Source organism: Typopeltis vanoorti, chromosome 17 (genome assembly GCF_054136105.1).
Source record: "Typopeltis vanoorti isolate ZY-2024b chromosome 17, IOZ_Tvanoo_1.0, whole genome shotgun sequence".
NCBI lineage: Eukaryota > Metazoa > Arthropoda > Arachnida > Uropygi > Thelyphonidae > Typopeltis > Typopeltis vanoorti.
Window position 1 is genome coordinate 26,851,045 of NC_143565.1, and position 15,620 is coordinate 26,866,664.

The window sequence follows — 15,620 nt, forward strand, 5'->3', positions numbered from 1 at the left end:
AATTAGAACCCACAAAAATAGACAGCAGGAGGATTTAAACCTCGCCTAACATGCTGGCAAGTCAGTCCATTCCTAGTATAGATCTGCCAGATTAGGGGGGGGGGGGGGACCTGGTTTGTTTTTTCTTCTTTTTGTCCTCTTTCAGATTAGAATTTGTTGTAAAGAAGGTCTATGTCTATTCCACACAGGAGGGGGGGGGGTATCCTGAGAACCTGGGCTGCGAAGGCTTACACCGATGCAGTGCAGCTCCTTGTGGGCTGCATCACCCAGGCCAGGCTCTGCCCCTGCTCTTCTCAGTATTAAACTGGTCATTCAGGTTGAAATTTCAGAATTCACCTAGTTTATTTCTTTGGTTCTGTCTTACAAATTGTTATATGTAATTTTTAATGTTATTTACCAGTTCCTCTTTTTCATGTGGTGCTTCTTTCATTTGTTTTTTCCCCACTTTCCTCAGCCGGACACCTGAAGGACTGACCAGGGAAAGCTGAAAAGAACGGATGGAGGGAGATAATGTTGGAGATCTGCTTGGTGCTCACATTTAAGTCAGGCCAAGTAGATCGACTGAGGCCTCTTAACTATCTACTACTATCCACTCTGCCTTTCTCCTCCTCTCTCACTATCAAGCTGACTCTCAGCACAACTTTTGACTCTAAAGAGGCCAATGATGAAGAGATATGAACTCCCATTCTATCTCAATAAAGGTCGAAACTGGTCTGGGTAGTGGTCCCTTGCCTTTAATACAAACATCTCCTCCGGGAGATGTGCTTTGCATTAATGGTAAATATTAAGATTAGTGATCAGAGCTTATTCTACTTTTACCATGAGTTGCCTTAGTCTTGCACTACGTGCAGGGTCAGCTAGACTTGCAACACTTGCAAGCACAAACTTGGCTTGTTTGTCTGTTTGCTTACTTGGGAAATGGAGTAAAACCAGGTTTAAAAGAGCTTGGTAACATATATATACTCAGTGTTCTAAGGATAAAAAGTACATGTTAGATGTTACTCAAAAAACAACTACATTCCTTTAAGTTTTTATTTTGAGATTTGGTCAAATTATACCTACAAGGCATATTTTTTGTAATCCTTGCACTCAAATAATCCACAGTAGGAAAGAAGACACTTCTATCTGGTTTAACATGGATGAATATATCACCATCGGCAGTCTGCAAATACACATTGCATTATAAAGAAAAATTAAAATATGAACTTATGAAATGGCATGATGAAATATTTAAACTGACTGCTAGTAGAATTTGGCTGCTAAAAGAGGTTAAATTTTATGATGGTACATAATTCTAAACATACACTGATGTAAATACATAAATGAAAGTCTTAACATATTCTGATTGGTGGCATTCACATATTGCAGTTCACAAAAACATTAAAGCAGTATTGCACATAAGATGCAACAAATTCATATTTAATGATATAAAGTCACTTTTTAGTATTATTATGTAGGACAAATTGGCAAGCCACAAGATACAGCTTCTCCTCCCATATAAACCAGGGATCTCTCAAATCTATTGTTCTTGTGGTATGTATTATGTAGACCAGACGGGAAGGTCAGGAGAAATCCATATGGCAGAACATAAAAAACACGTAGAAAAAAAGAAGAGAACACAAATCAGGCCTAGCTTTCCACACAACTTCCACTGGCCATAAAGTACTTTGGGAAAAAACGATCATGTCATACATTGATAAAAATTGTTTCACAAGGAAATTCAAGGAAGCAGCAAAAATGCTTAGAATTCCTACACAGTGCAACAAAAAACGGTTTGATATTACCAGGCATGGCCAACATTCATAAAAAATCTAACTTCCTTAGATCTCAGACATAACACACATGAAGCACAGGATGTGGCAACAAATAACAATGTTTCAACAAACATTCAGTAACGAATGTTTACATTTTTTCAATGTTACAGTTAGAAACATCTAATGGACTATGAATTTAATCTTTGTTAGTTGTGTTTAACTTTTTTTTTTTTTTTTTTTTAATACACCAAAATGCCCCTGATGATGCAAGTCATACGACTTACGAAACTTGCCGGGTTTTCAAGTATCCTGTTCGTATTTAATAAACATGTGGTCTCAATCTTGGAATCTATCTTTTGAACAATTACTTAAATTTTATTTGGTATGCTCAGGGTAATGAGTATCTGATAAATGATCAAAGCATTTTGTATATTGACTAAAAATAAAAAATATTTTTTAATAAAAATATTTATTCTTATCAAGCATTACCACAGAAAAGAATTGTTCACTATTCTGAGATATGTCGCAAAGTTATTGCGTACTCAAATACTTCACAATGGTAAGTAAATTGTTTAATATGTTTGGAGCTGGGATGCCGACTGAAAGCATTCTAAAAAATAGAATACAGTGAGTTTCAGAAGCTATTAGTTTTAATTAAAAAATACAAATTATTATAATGACTATTGTAATGTTTCTTAGACACAGAAGTTTTGAAGAATAGAATCACAAGAAAAAGACTCAGTCTTTTCTTGTGTTTCTATCACAGAACTTGTTTCCTTGAAGAAGGAAGGCATTCAGAGAAGGGATTTCATATTAAACTTCTGTTAGAGGTGATAATACTGCAAAAATTAACTATATGTACATTAAAAATAATCAATCTTTAAATTAAGGGGATAAAAATCCCTTATTATTTTACAGCCAGCATGCAAAACTCTAAAATCGAAAACTACGATCTAAGAGTTTCATGCCGACGAACTATCGGCAAATCCAAGTGTAAGTGACCACCTGGTAGTACCACACCAAGGCAACTCTAAGCAAGCTCCCTCACTATCCTTGATATTTTCTCATAATGTAAAAACACAGCTCCTAGGAGATGTAATACTGCTTTACATTATGAGGAGAGGTCACTACCCAGACTGGTTTCAACCTGTTTTGAGGTCTCATCAGTGAGTACCTGGATGATATCAAAGTTTAAGTGAAAAGAACTTACATATCTTCACTAAACGAATGCCAGAAAGGTGTGCCCATCCATTATGTTATATTATAAGATGAAAAGCCAAAACAGCTATTTTTCTGGCAAATGTAATTAAATTCTTCTTCTCTTCCATCTAAGACAGGTTGAGTCTTCTCTTGAGCAGGATCTTCCAGTCTTCTCTATTCCTTGCTGTTTGAAAAAGTTCCTTATATGTTCTGCATCCCAAGATGTTCTTTATTAATTTCAGCCAGGTAATTCTTGGTCTTCCAGGTCTTTTTTCAGTTGGAAAAGTACTGATTAGGACGTTAGGAAGTCTGTCTGCATCCATGCGTACAGTGTGTCCAAACCATCTCAGCTGTTGTTTTCTAATTTTTTCTATTATTGTCTTTTTATACAATAGTTCTTGTCTGACTGTGATGTTTGTTTTCTTTTCTATCCAACTTGTTCTATTTATTTTTCTTAAGCATTTCGTTTCAAATGCCAGCAGTTTTTTCTCCTCTTTTTTTTTTTTATTTTTTTTAACTGTCCATGCTTCTGCTCCATAGATGACTGTTGGTATAATTATTGCTTCATATAATTTGATTTTGGCTTGTTTAGATATCTTGTTTGTTTTCCAGATTTTCTGTAATTTTCCCATGGTGGTCCATCCTATTGCTATTCTGTGTTTGATTGTTTTGAGTTCATCTATTGTTTCTGTTAGTTTTGATCCAAGGTATATGAAGTTGTCTACTTGTTCTCCATTTAGGGAGGCTGAGACAGTAGTTTTGTTCCTCCCTATTTTCATCACTTTTGTCTTTTGTATATTTATTGTCATGTCATATATGTTTTACAGGTTTCGTTTAACTTGATCAGCTTTTGTAATTCATTTGGGGTTCTTGCAAGAAGGATGAGATCATCTGCATATTTGATATTATTTATGTTTAAACCGTTGACATTGATTCCAGGCTCATTGTCTATTGCTTTCTTTACAACTTCTTCTAGATATATGTTGAATAGGCATGGAGATAGTGGGCATCCTTGCATTACTCCTTTTTGGATCTCTATGGGTTATGTTGCGAGTGTGTCCTTTTTAATTATTGCATTTGTCTTAGAGTAATATTTTATCAGAAACTGTATTATATATTTGTCTATTGCTTTTTCTAGTAGAATTTGAAGGATTTCTCTGTTGATGTTATCAAAAGCTTGTTTAAAGTCCACAAAACAACAACATAGTTCTTTATGGTCTTCCCAGATGAGCTCTGCTAGTAGGTGCAATGTGAAAATTTGGTCTATTGTTGAATAGTTTCCTCAGAAACCAGCTTGTTCTATGCCTATCATTTCTTTGTAGGTGTTTTTTAATCTATTTTGTATAATTCTTATGAATATTTTATAAGTGTGAGGGAGTAAATTGATTGGTCTAATTTCTGTCTCTTTTGTCTCCTTTCTTGTATATTGGGATGATCTGTCCAGTTCTCCAGTCATCTGGGATCTCTCCTGTTTGTAGTATTTTATTGAATAGGGTTGTTAAATATTCTATTGATATGCTGCCTCCATATGACTACAGATCAGTAGGGATAGTATCAATGCCTGGTGCTTTGTTTTTCATCTGTTTTATTGCATATCTAACTTCTTGTAGAATTTTTGGGTGATCATTATTTTCTTCTATTGTTGGCATTGTAGTTTTGTTTCCTTGGTGGAAGATGGTCTTAAAATGGTTTGACCAGATTTTTCTTATATGTTCAACATTCCCGGTTTCAGTCATCTTGTTTATCATTGTTACTGCTTTTGCTGAGAATTCCTTTGTAATTTCTTTTACAGTGTCATGGAAGACTTAGGTTGTTTTGTTGGTATGCTTCTTGACATTTCTTAGTTTTTTCTTCTAACCATTTTTCTTTGGCTTTTTTGCATAGGTTGTCAACTATTTTTTAGTGCTCTGTATTTTTCTCTATTCTCTTCATTGTTTTGTTGGTTTACAAGTATCTTGGCCTCTCTTTTCTCTTCTATGGGAGCTATGATTTCTTGGGTTATCCACTGTTTGTTTATTTTGGGTTTGGAACCTAGTGTCTTTTGCAATTGATAACACTGTTTCTTTTCCTTCTTCCCAGTATTTTCTGCTGTTCTGTAAGATGGAGGGTTTTAATTTCAAGCACATCTGTTCTAAAAATCTACTTCTGCTTGAGCTATCTTTTAGTTTTGATAGGCTGATGTTTTCTTCTTTTCTAATATTTTTCCTGTTGAATTTTATCTTCACTTTGGCAGTTAATATTTCGTGGTCAGTTTCAAAATCAAAATCCTTAATGTTCGTACATTATTTACTGATCTTTTCCATTGTTTATGATGATATAGTCTATGCAGTTCTTTATATTACCATATGGAGATGTCTATGTAATATTTATTAGGGCGTTGATAGAATAATGTGTTTGTAATTATTAATCGTTTGCTTTACAGAAGTGGAGTAATTGTTCTCCTCTGTCGTTAAGCTCTCCGTATCCAAATTTCCTCATCACATCTTTTTAGTCTGCTGTGAACTGTCCTATTTTAGCATTAAAATCTCCCATCACTATCATGAGTTCTCTATTTTTGGGATTATCTATTTCCTGTTGTAGTTCTTCATAGAAATTTTCTATTTCTTCCTCTGACTGGTTACTGTCTGGTGCATATATTTGGATTATTTTAATTGTTTGACCTTTTTCTTTTGCTTGAAGTTTGGCTGTTATTATTCTAGGAGACACTGGGTTTATTTCAATTACTGAGTGTGCAAGTTTCTTTTCAATTAGTAATGCAACTCCTCTGTGTATGTTATCTTTTCTTCCTGAGAAGTACAGTCTTCCTTCTGGTAAATCCATGAATCCATCTCCGCACCAATGTGTCTCTGATAAACCTAAAATACTCCATTTCAGTCTTTTTAAATTTTCCTGGACTAATTGGAATTTTCCAGGTGAGTATAATGATCTTATGTTGAAGGGGGCTGCATGTTTCACATCCTTGGCTGACCACATTGCCGATTTCTCACCTACTCTATGTGGTCTTTGAGTAGGCATGTCGGTCGTCCCGTATGCAGTAGCACTATCTCGGTTTGTAGACTTTCTCCTGCTCATGAAAGTTACTGGCATAATAATGTAGCTAGCTTGCCATGCCTCTGCTACATCCTTTGGTCCATGGCTCTTTATTCTTTATTTAGAGCAACCCATTTGGGTTTCCCCCCATCCGCCACCTGGGGGATGCGCCTGGTAAGAATGTGGTCTCCCCCAAAGTAATTAAATTAAGGGGATAAAAATATATTAGAGTAAAAATACCTAGAGTTTTGCATACTGACTAAAATAATAAGGGATTTTTATCCCCTTAATTTAATTAACTTTGCCAGAAAAATAACCATTTGGCTTTTCATTTTAGTTATAATCAATCTTTAAGTCAACAGATATCAGAAAGTGTATATAAAGAAGTGGAGAAGAATGAAAGTAATCAGTGGCATACTAGAGGAATTTGTCTTAGTCATTGTTACTCAACTTTGTATGTCAATGATACATGGGATGCACCGAAGTGAGAGATAGCCAGTTTAGCTGCTAGTGAATGACACACTTAGTTAAGAAAGCTAAGAAACAACTAAGATAATTTAAATAGACTAGTACAAAATAATGATAATATTTGAATGGTCAGGCAAGAAAATTTGAATAGGCAGGTTAATATGAGCAAATGGGTACTGGGCAGCAGATCAGAGTCAGCCAAGCTTAAGTGTTATGCATTCTGAAGTATGAAAACAGTACAGACAATTCCTATCAAGCATGATGGAAATTCTCTAAAGTTTGCTATAACTCATTTGTATATATGCTATCCATGATTTGTGTCTATTTTTGTTACTGGAGTTCTATGTGACAGATAATTTCTAAACCAGATATGTATTATTCCTCTGATTCAATCTTAGTATAATTTGATACAATATTTCATAGCTGAGTGTGTCAAAAGCTATGGTTAAGCTCAAGTATAAAGATAGAGAATTTGTTTTTCTATTTTTTTTTTTTTTTTTTTTTTTTTTTTTTTTTTATATAGCATTAGCAATATTTTCATGATTGCACTTTTGTTTTAAACTGTACTGCTTTTGCGAGATTATTTGTGAGAGATATCTGTAAGTAATTTTATAGTCTTGTATCATTTTTCCGAGAAGTTTGGAGATGACTGGTAAGCTAGCTGTAAGTCTGCAAAGAGTGTCATTTCTTTTCCCTGCTTGTAAGTAGGTGCAGTTATCATGATTTTTAGTTGTTATGGAATAAAATCCATGTGCAATGCAATGTTCAAAGTTTCAGAAAAACAGGATTTAGTTGTTCAAAACATGTTTAAAAGTTCTGTAAGTCTGATTTTGTTTATTGCTGGAATTTCTCAGTTTTAGTTGAAGAGAATATCTTTCAGCTCTAATTTGGATATGGGTGGAAAGTACGTGGCTTGCTTTTAGGTTTGAGTTACTAATTTTGTGTTGTGCATCATTAGATTTTTTTTTAATGAGGTTTGTGATGATTATGAAAGTTTTTGAATGTAAGATTCATTCAGTGTAGAATATATTTCCTTCATATTAGCACTGTATTCTGTGAATTTACTGGAAGTAAGTAGTGCCATTTTTTGATATGATATGTTTTAGATGTTAGTTGGTTTTTTGTGCCTTTGCATAATATTTCAGCAGTTGGCTAGAGGAATCAGAACAAGGATTCATCCCTTGAAATTGAATAAAGGTGTGGTTAATAGGGGTGTGAGGAGTAGATTTTTTGCTTGGAGAGTAGTGAATGAGTGGAATGGGTTTCCAGAGTGAATTGTGTGTACTTTGTCTGTTAATGGGTTCAAGAAGAGGTATGAGAGATTGTGTGGATAGACTGGGTCTCCTGCAATGAGTCTTCAGACTCCATGGAGGAGCCCATATTATAATAATAATATTATTATTACCTGTAGTCTACTGGTTGGAGAGAGAAGAAGCTCCATCCACTCAGCCAACCTGGCTGTAAAATAGCTTGGCTAGCTAGTAAATGCCATTTGCTATAGTGAGTAATTTGTAATATCATAATAAAAACTGTGGCTGTAACAGAGCTTCATTCAAGATTTGACCATTTGTTATGTATGGATTAACAGTAACATAAGTCTTATCATTTTATAATAAAAAAAAATATCAAAATCTTTAAGTTACCTTTTTTACTGAGATGTCAACTTTTGGCCAGGTCTGTTGATATAATAAAATGATGACAGCAATACCAACTCCTATTATTATTCCATACTGAAAATAATAAAATAGATATGAACATAGTATACATACATAAGTACGTAATGTACCTTTTGTGAGTCATATTTTCATAGAAAAAATATTATACAGCATGCATTTTATTTAACACAATTCTTCTGCAGCTTGTCCCACTTAAGTAGGATTGCTGTTTTTAGTGAGTCTCCTCCACATCCACCTGTCTTGGGCTGTAACAACATCCAAGTTCTTCATCCTCAAGTCCTCCTCCACCAGCTCCTTCCATCTCTTATTTGGCTGTTCACACGTCCTCCTCCCTTGCATCCATCTGCATGACCTTTCTTCCCACCACTCCAGCCATCTCTCTCTCCAGTTCCTCCATCCAGCTTGTATCCCACTTTCTTCTCAGCCACTCCATCCTATTTCACTGTTGAACCTAAGTATCTAAAGTCCCTAACCTTTCTGATGACATTTCCTTCCAGATCTGTCTCTTGACTGCCATTCACTTTGCAACACATACTCTAACTTCTGATCAGTCTCATCTCTCTCTTCCAGTACTTTCCTCCATCTTTCCAGTTCAGCTGCCACTTCTCTCGATTCTGCACACAGCACAATGTCATCTGCATACAAAATTGTCCAAGGTAAATCATCTCTCACCTCCTCCATCACAATATTAAACAGGAACAGACTTAATGCTGACTCTTGATGCAAGTCAACTGTCATTTGAAAACTTTGTCTTTCCCAAGAAGGTCTGAACTCTTGTCTTCACATTTTTGTATATCTCCTACACCAACCTGACATATTTCACTGGTACCTTCTCCCTCAGACACCTCCAGTTGCCTTGGCACTCTATCGTACACTTTCTTCAGATCAATAAACACCGGATGTAGCTCCCGTTGTTTCTCTCAAAACTTTTCCATCATCTGCCATAACCCAAAGATAGCATCTGTCATCAATCAACCAAGCATGAAGCCAAATTGCTCCTTTGCAATCTCCATCTCCTTCCATCAAGAACCCTTTCTAGGATTTTCATTGTGTGGGGCATCAATTTTATTCCTTTGTAATTCTTAGTCTTGTGCATCCCCTTTACCCTTGTAGATGGGGAAAAGAATACTTTCCCTCTACTCCTCAGGTATATTTTCCTGTTGGCAAACTTTTAAGAACAGGACCCACAGCAGGTTAATTCCCCCAGTGCCTTCCATGCCTCCACTGGGATCTTGTCAGAGCCCACTGATTTTTCATTCTTCATCCTCTATGACCTCCTTCACTTCCATTCTACTAATGTTCTTCACCATTTCCTCATAAGGCTGCCCATCTTCTCTGTAAGTCCTTGCATTTTCCTCATTCAAAAGCCCTTCAAAGTATATTCTCCATCTGTTTCTTATATCCACATCCCTCCTTACTCTTCCTCCAGAGTCTTTGATCTGCCTCACATATAATATGTCCTTTGATGCCTTATTTCTACATTTTGCCAATCAATACATTTTTCTCTGTACTTCCTTTATTTCTAATTGATCATAAAGGTCTTGATATGCCATGACCTTTGCCTGTGCAACAACTCTTGGCTTCTCTCTTTCTGTCCTCTTTCACTCTTGACTCGTCCCACTTCTGCTTTGCCTTCCTCTTAGCCATCATTGCTTCTTGTACATTATTCCACCACCAACCCTCCTTTTGCTCTCTAATCTATCCATATGTTTCACCAAGCCCTTTGATTGCACAGCTCAGAATTGCTTTTGAATTATGTCTCCACCAATCTTGTACACTTTCTAGTCTATTCGAAATCTTCTCTAACACCCCCTTCTTAAAAAGGTTTCTCACACTCTCTTCTTTTAAGAAACCACTTAATTGTCTTCATCCCATGGCTCCCAAAGGTTCTTATCTTTGATCTTATTTTAAAGGCTTCACACAACAGCTGGTGTTGCTGTGCCACTTGATCTGTTGGATTACTTAACAATTTGTTACTTCCTTAAGATGTTTTCTTCTAGTCAAAATTTGGTCAATCTGTAAACTGTTGTTACCACTTCTAAATGCTATAATGTTCCTCTTGCAGAAAAACGAGTTCACAAATGACAGATCAAACGCAACCATGAAGTCCACAATCATCTCTCCCTCCTGGTTCATCATTCCTTCTCCATGGCAGCCATGCACCCTTTCACAGTCCCTATTCTGTCTTCCTGTATGTGTCCATTCAAGTCACCTCTGACAATCATCTCATTTTCTTCCAGTTCCCTCATTACTTCATCTAGCACATTCCACAACTCATCTTTCTCCTCTGCTGTACAGCCAACTTGCAGGGCATATACATATAAGATAACCACTTGCTCTTCTCCAAGACCCAGTTTCATTTGCATGATCCTGTTGTTCCTCCTATGCCCTTCCAGTACTTCGCCCTTCATTCTGCCACACACCACAATTCTGACAGTATTTCTGTCCTCTATTTGTTCCAGAGTAGAACAATTTATACCAGTCTCCTAGTTCCTTCACCTTTTCCTCTTCCACCTTGTATCCTGAACACACAAAATGTCCAACTTCCTCTTCATGTCTGCCACATCTCTTCCCCTCCCCAGTCATGCTTCCAACATTCAGCGTTCCCACTCACAACATTCTCTCCACCCACTGAGCTCACTTCTTTAACCGCATCCACCCTTGTCCACTTCTCACAGCTGTAGGGCGATGTAGCTGCATGTCACCTAAGGGGGTATGCCCTAGCCCTTGAATCACTTTCTTGATTCATTTGATCATAGCTAGAGCTGGCAGTGAAGTTTAACACAATTATTCATTACAGTAAAATTTTTCATAACCAGCAATACCAAAACAATGGCACTTTCGAAGGTCTAAATTTAAACCTGAAATTTAAGCCTATAAGATAAGAAAAATATGCAATGGGCTTGCATTCTAGCAACATTGTCATATGTACAGCTGAGTCGCATAAGACATGACTCCTGAACATATGAGTCACAATACTCTCAGCGGCTCATTGGCTAAGAGATCACATGGGTTGTTTTGTATATTGTGCAGCCAGAATTCGAGCCAAACTGCATTCATATATGTATGCTCCTAGTCCAGGTGGTGTCGCTGTATAAAGTTGGACGTTCAACTTTGTACGATATAAAGAAACAAGCTGGTTAACTCCAGAGATCCATGATGCAAACAGAATCTACAAAAGCTGCAGAAAATTGGAAAACTGTACACCAATTCTGGTGTGAAGAATTAAATCATGTGTTAAACGAGCAGTGGGCCCTGAAAAGATCAGGAGGGAGCTTGCATTTCTGGACTGATGCTGCAAGAAAAGCAAAGGAAATGCAAGGGAAAATGAAGATGCAAGGCGAGTGTGGATTTTCTGTTGGGTGGTTTAACTGATTCAAAGAAAGGAATGGAATCTGTAAGCTAGATGTGTCTGGTGAACAGAGGAATGCCGATGAAATGTCTGTGAATGAGTTTATTGAGCAGTTTCAGAAAATTGTGGATGAAAATAATATGACTGCAGAACAAATATATAATGCCGATGAGACTGGACTGTTATGGAAGTGTCTTCCCACGTCAACTTTGGCTTGTGCAGCAGAAGCCTCGCCAAAGGGCTTTAAGCAGAACAAGAACTGCATAACTGTAGTGGTATGTGCAAATGATGCAGGTATGTACAAAATAAGATTGTCAGTGGTAGGCAAGTACTGCAATCCACAGCGCTTTAAAAATGCAAAAAATTCGCCTATCCATTATCAGGCACAAAAGAATGCATGAATGGATTGCGACATATTCAAAGAATGGTTTCATAGTGTATTCATGCCCAGTGTGAAGAAGCATTTTAGGAAAAAGGGTTTACCACCAGACAGAAAAGTGATTCTTTTGTTGGACAATTGCCACGCCCATCCCCCAACTGAAGACTTAAATGTGGAAAACATTTGTGTTATGTTTCTGCTACCCAGCATAACAAGCCTTATCCAACTAATGGACCAAGGAATCATCGAGAATATAAAGATGAATTAGTGCTCCTTTTTATGCATTGATATGTGAACTTTGAAGGTAGTGTCCAAGATTTTCAGGAACAGTTCACATTGAAAGATGACATATTTACTTTGTTTCTTGCCTGGAAGAATGTAAAGAACATTACTTTATGTCACTGTTGGTGTAAATTGTGGCCAACGATCATGTTTGAAGATGACAAATCAAGTGACAAAGATTTTTGTGGTTTTAAAATATATCCCATGCCTGACATCTTGGATTTTAACACATTTGGAGAAATCCAGTGTTAGCAAAGAGAAGGTGCAGGCTTGGGTGGATGTAAACAATTTCATTCCAGTCACTATCTCTGTCCTTATGACGACGAAATAATTAAACATGTACTGAGAAAGGAGAAAGATGAGAATGAAGATGACGGCATGCAGACCAAGAAAGTTACATGAAAGAAAGCTGACGAAGGATTGCAGACTTTCATAAGATTTGCCAAGCAGTGTGCATCTATGTCAGCACATGACATTATGAAACTTCATTGTATACACAGAATTTTTAAAGCTCCAGTGACAATCCTGTAAGCCAGGCAGATATTCGAAGTTATGTCATCATAACAAGAAATTCACAACAACTTTCATGTGATAATACGTACTGTAATTTTTAAATGCCATTTAAATTATTTTGTGAAATATAAAATTATGTGTATGTGTTTTAAATTTTAAAAAATCTGCATGATTTTTGATGTTATTTATTTAATTATGGTTGGCAGATTTTGAAAAACATGACCAACGAACTTCGCATGCTGCAATTTCTAAAGATGGCATCACAAAACATGAACAGGTAAGTTCTTGAATATATATTCAATTATCCAATAAAATCTCATATCTGGAATCAGCAAAGTCCTGTTGCTGCTGGTTAAAACAGATTCTACTGTATTATAATAAGCACAAAAATGAGTGATGATTGTAGAGATCAGAAATAAAAATCTACAATATCTAGTTGGAAATTTATGTACTGTGTTATGTTCATTACGGCTTAATAATAAAAATAAATATTTAGACATATGAAGGCTAGGTTTAGCTAACTGTTTATATTTATCTGTTACTCCAACTGCATCTTCTGTGTGTTAAGGCTTAATGGAGTGAAACAGCACTGAGAAAGTATTAAAAATATTATTTAATTCTTCTAATATTTCATCTCAGTCACTGAGACATTGTCAAGTAGCACAATATAGGACTTGTAACACACACACACACACACACACACACACACACACACACACACAAGCAAAGACAACACAAAACTAAATGAAACATGGATGAAAGACTATTCTTAGCTAGGTGGGTTGCCCTCTGTGGACACCTGTTGGCAGCCTAGGATGTAAACTGGGATCTTGAAGTATTATTGTTTCCCATATTTTAGGATATTTTGCAACCATATTTATTTAAATTAAGCTGATTTCTGAGAGCAGCTAGATTCCAGTTTCTAAATTTACTGCTATGAGGATGGTGGTCTTTTTTTCCCCAACTGATTCTATGAGCCATATCTACAAGCCCCGATTGCTCTGTCCAACTTGCAGGAACAGGGCACTTTATATACTCCAAGCACAGAGAAAAGAGGGAGTTGATCTTTAGTAGAACATATAAGATTAACAAGCTTTCAATAGGGCTTAACAGCTGTGCAGAGATTGTATTTTTTAAAGACTGGCTATTTTTCCTGAAATGCCTTGGACATAGGGGATGATGTTAGCATTAATAAAATCTTTCTGAAGAGAAGGTCAAGAATTGGGAGGATTGATTATATTTTTGATAGTGTGAGAACCCTAGCCATTAGATAAGGAGGCGTGGTGTATATGATTAAGTTCTGCTGTAAAAGAAGACTCATTGGAATCTAGGTTATAGTTCCTATTGGTTAGTGTTTTGATGATGCCAAATGGTTGAGAGGGGTAATGGGAAAGTTTGTGAATTTATCTTTTGTGTGGGTGGACTTCCTGTATACTGAAAAGGATAGGTTGCCATTGAGTAGGCATGTTACCAAGGCATTGAGAAAGGCTAAACTATTATTAGTTTCTTTTTTCCATGGAAACTGAATTCTAGTGTGAAGACTATTAAGGTGAGAGAGGAAAAAGTCTAATATATCTGGGTCATGAGGCCAAACAGAACATGCCATCCACATATCTTAACCAGATACAAGGCTTGAGAGAAGCTGAGTGAAGAGATTGTTTTTCAAAATATTCCAGAAAAAAATTAGAAAGGGGACTGAGAGGGGAAACCTACAGACATACCACTGTTTATAAATTTTGTGCTTCCAAGAGAAATATTCAGAATGGACAGCAAAGGAAAACAGATCAGTAATATCAGAAGGAAAAACTTTCTTTATAAGTGATAAAGTGTCATTTAAGAGAACAGTGAGGTGATATCAAAGCTAACCAAAATATCTAACATTAAATTCTCAATAAAAGTTTTAAAGTTTTGAGAAGGATTTGACAGGCGATATACAGTAGTTGCAGAATCATTTGAATATGCTGGAATTGTGAGCATGGGAAAATGGATGCCAGTAAATATAAAGTCATGCACTTTGGCATTATTATTATTACTTAACACCTCCAGGGAGTTCAAAGACTCATCAAGGGAGGGCACCTACTCTACGACTCTTCGTCTCCACCAATCGCAACTATCTTCATCATCTACACCAACGCCATCTACCGCCAACCACTAGTATTTTAACAGACAATCACAAACATCCATTCCAAAGGCAGGATTTGAACCTGCAGCCTTTTTGGTTGGAGAGCAGATATGCTAACCACTTGGCCAGCATGATTAGATATTCAATGCTGTATCATATTGGTGGGATTATGCCAGAAGAAACTGATCAGGCTAGGGATTATAGAGTGTTAGTAGACAGTAAGCTGAAGTTCAGGGGCCATGTAGAAAATATTGCAAATAAAAACTCAAAAGATAAATGCAATGCTGAAACGAACTTTTATGTGTAAAGATAAAGATGTCATTTTGCCTCTTTACAAGGCCTTGATAAGACCTCACTTGGACTATTGTGCACAGGTCTGGTCTCCATTGTGATTCTGATAGTGGAGAAAGTGCAAAGCAGAGTGTTAAAAAAAATATCAGGCTTGTGGAATACTGATTATGAAGACAGATTAAGAATTTGGACTGCAGACACTAGTAAACAGGAGAAAGAAGGGTGATATGATTGAGACATACAAACTTCTGAAAGGGGTGAGGGCTAGATTTTTCTCTCATAGAGTGGTGCCTGATTGGAATGCTATTGGGTGTGGCATGTGCAAGCAGTGTGAATGAATTGAAGAATAAGTATGATAGCTGGTGCATGTAGTATGTGGACTCCCTCAATGGGTCCCTCACTCCTCGGAGGTCTCTCTTAATAATAACAATAATGGATAGAGGTGTTGCTTTTTTTTTTTTTTTTTTTTTTTATAGGAAGTACTATGACTGTACTATAGGTCTTAGGAAGGAACTGGGTTTGTATATTTTTGGTAATCTGTATATCCAGGGCA

The 15,620-nt window shown here is 36.4% G+C and overlaps 1 protein-coding gene across 1 annotated transcript in view; it reads right to left on the minus strand.

The window, feature by feature from the left end:
- Positions 1–15,620, minus strand: part of LOC150097235 (sodium-independent sulfate anion transporter-like) — a 217,815-nt gene that overhangs the window by 13,364 nt on the left and 188,831 nt on the right. Inside the window, exons 15-16 of the mRNA XM_090407626.1 lie at positions 8,096–8,182; positions 1,063–1,162 (exon numbers count right to left, since the gene is read on the minus strand). Coding sequence (XP_090263752.1) covers positions 1,063–1,162; positions 8,096–8,182 — 187 coding nt within the window. The remainder of the gene's footprint in view (positions 1–1,062; positions 1,163–8,095; positions 8,183–15,620) is intronic.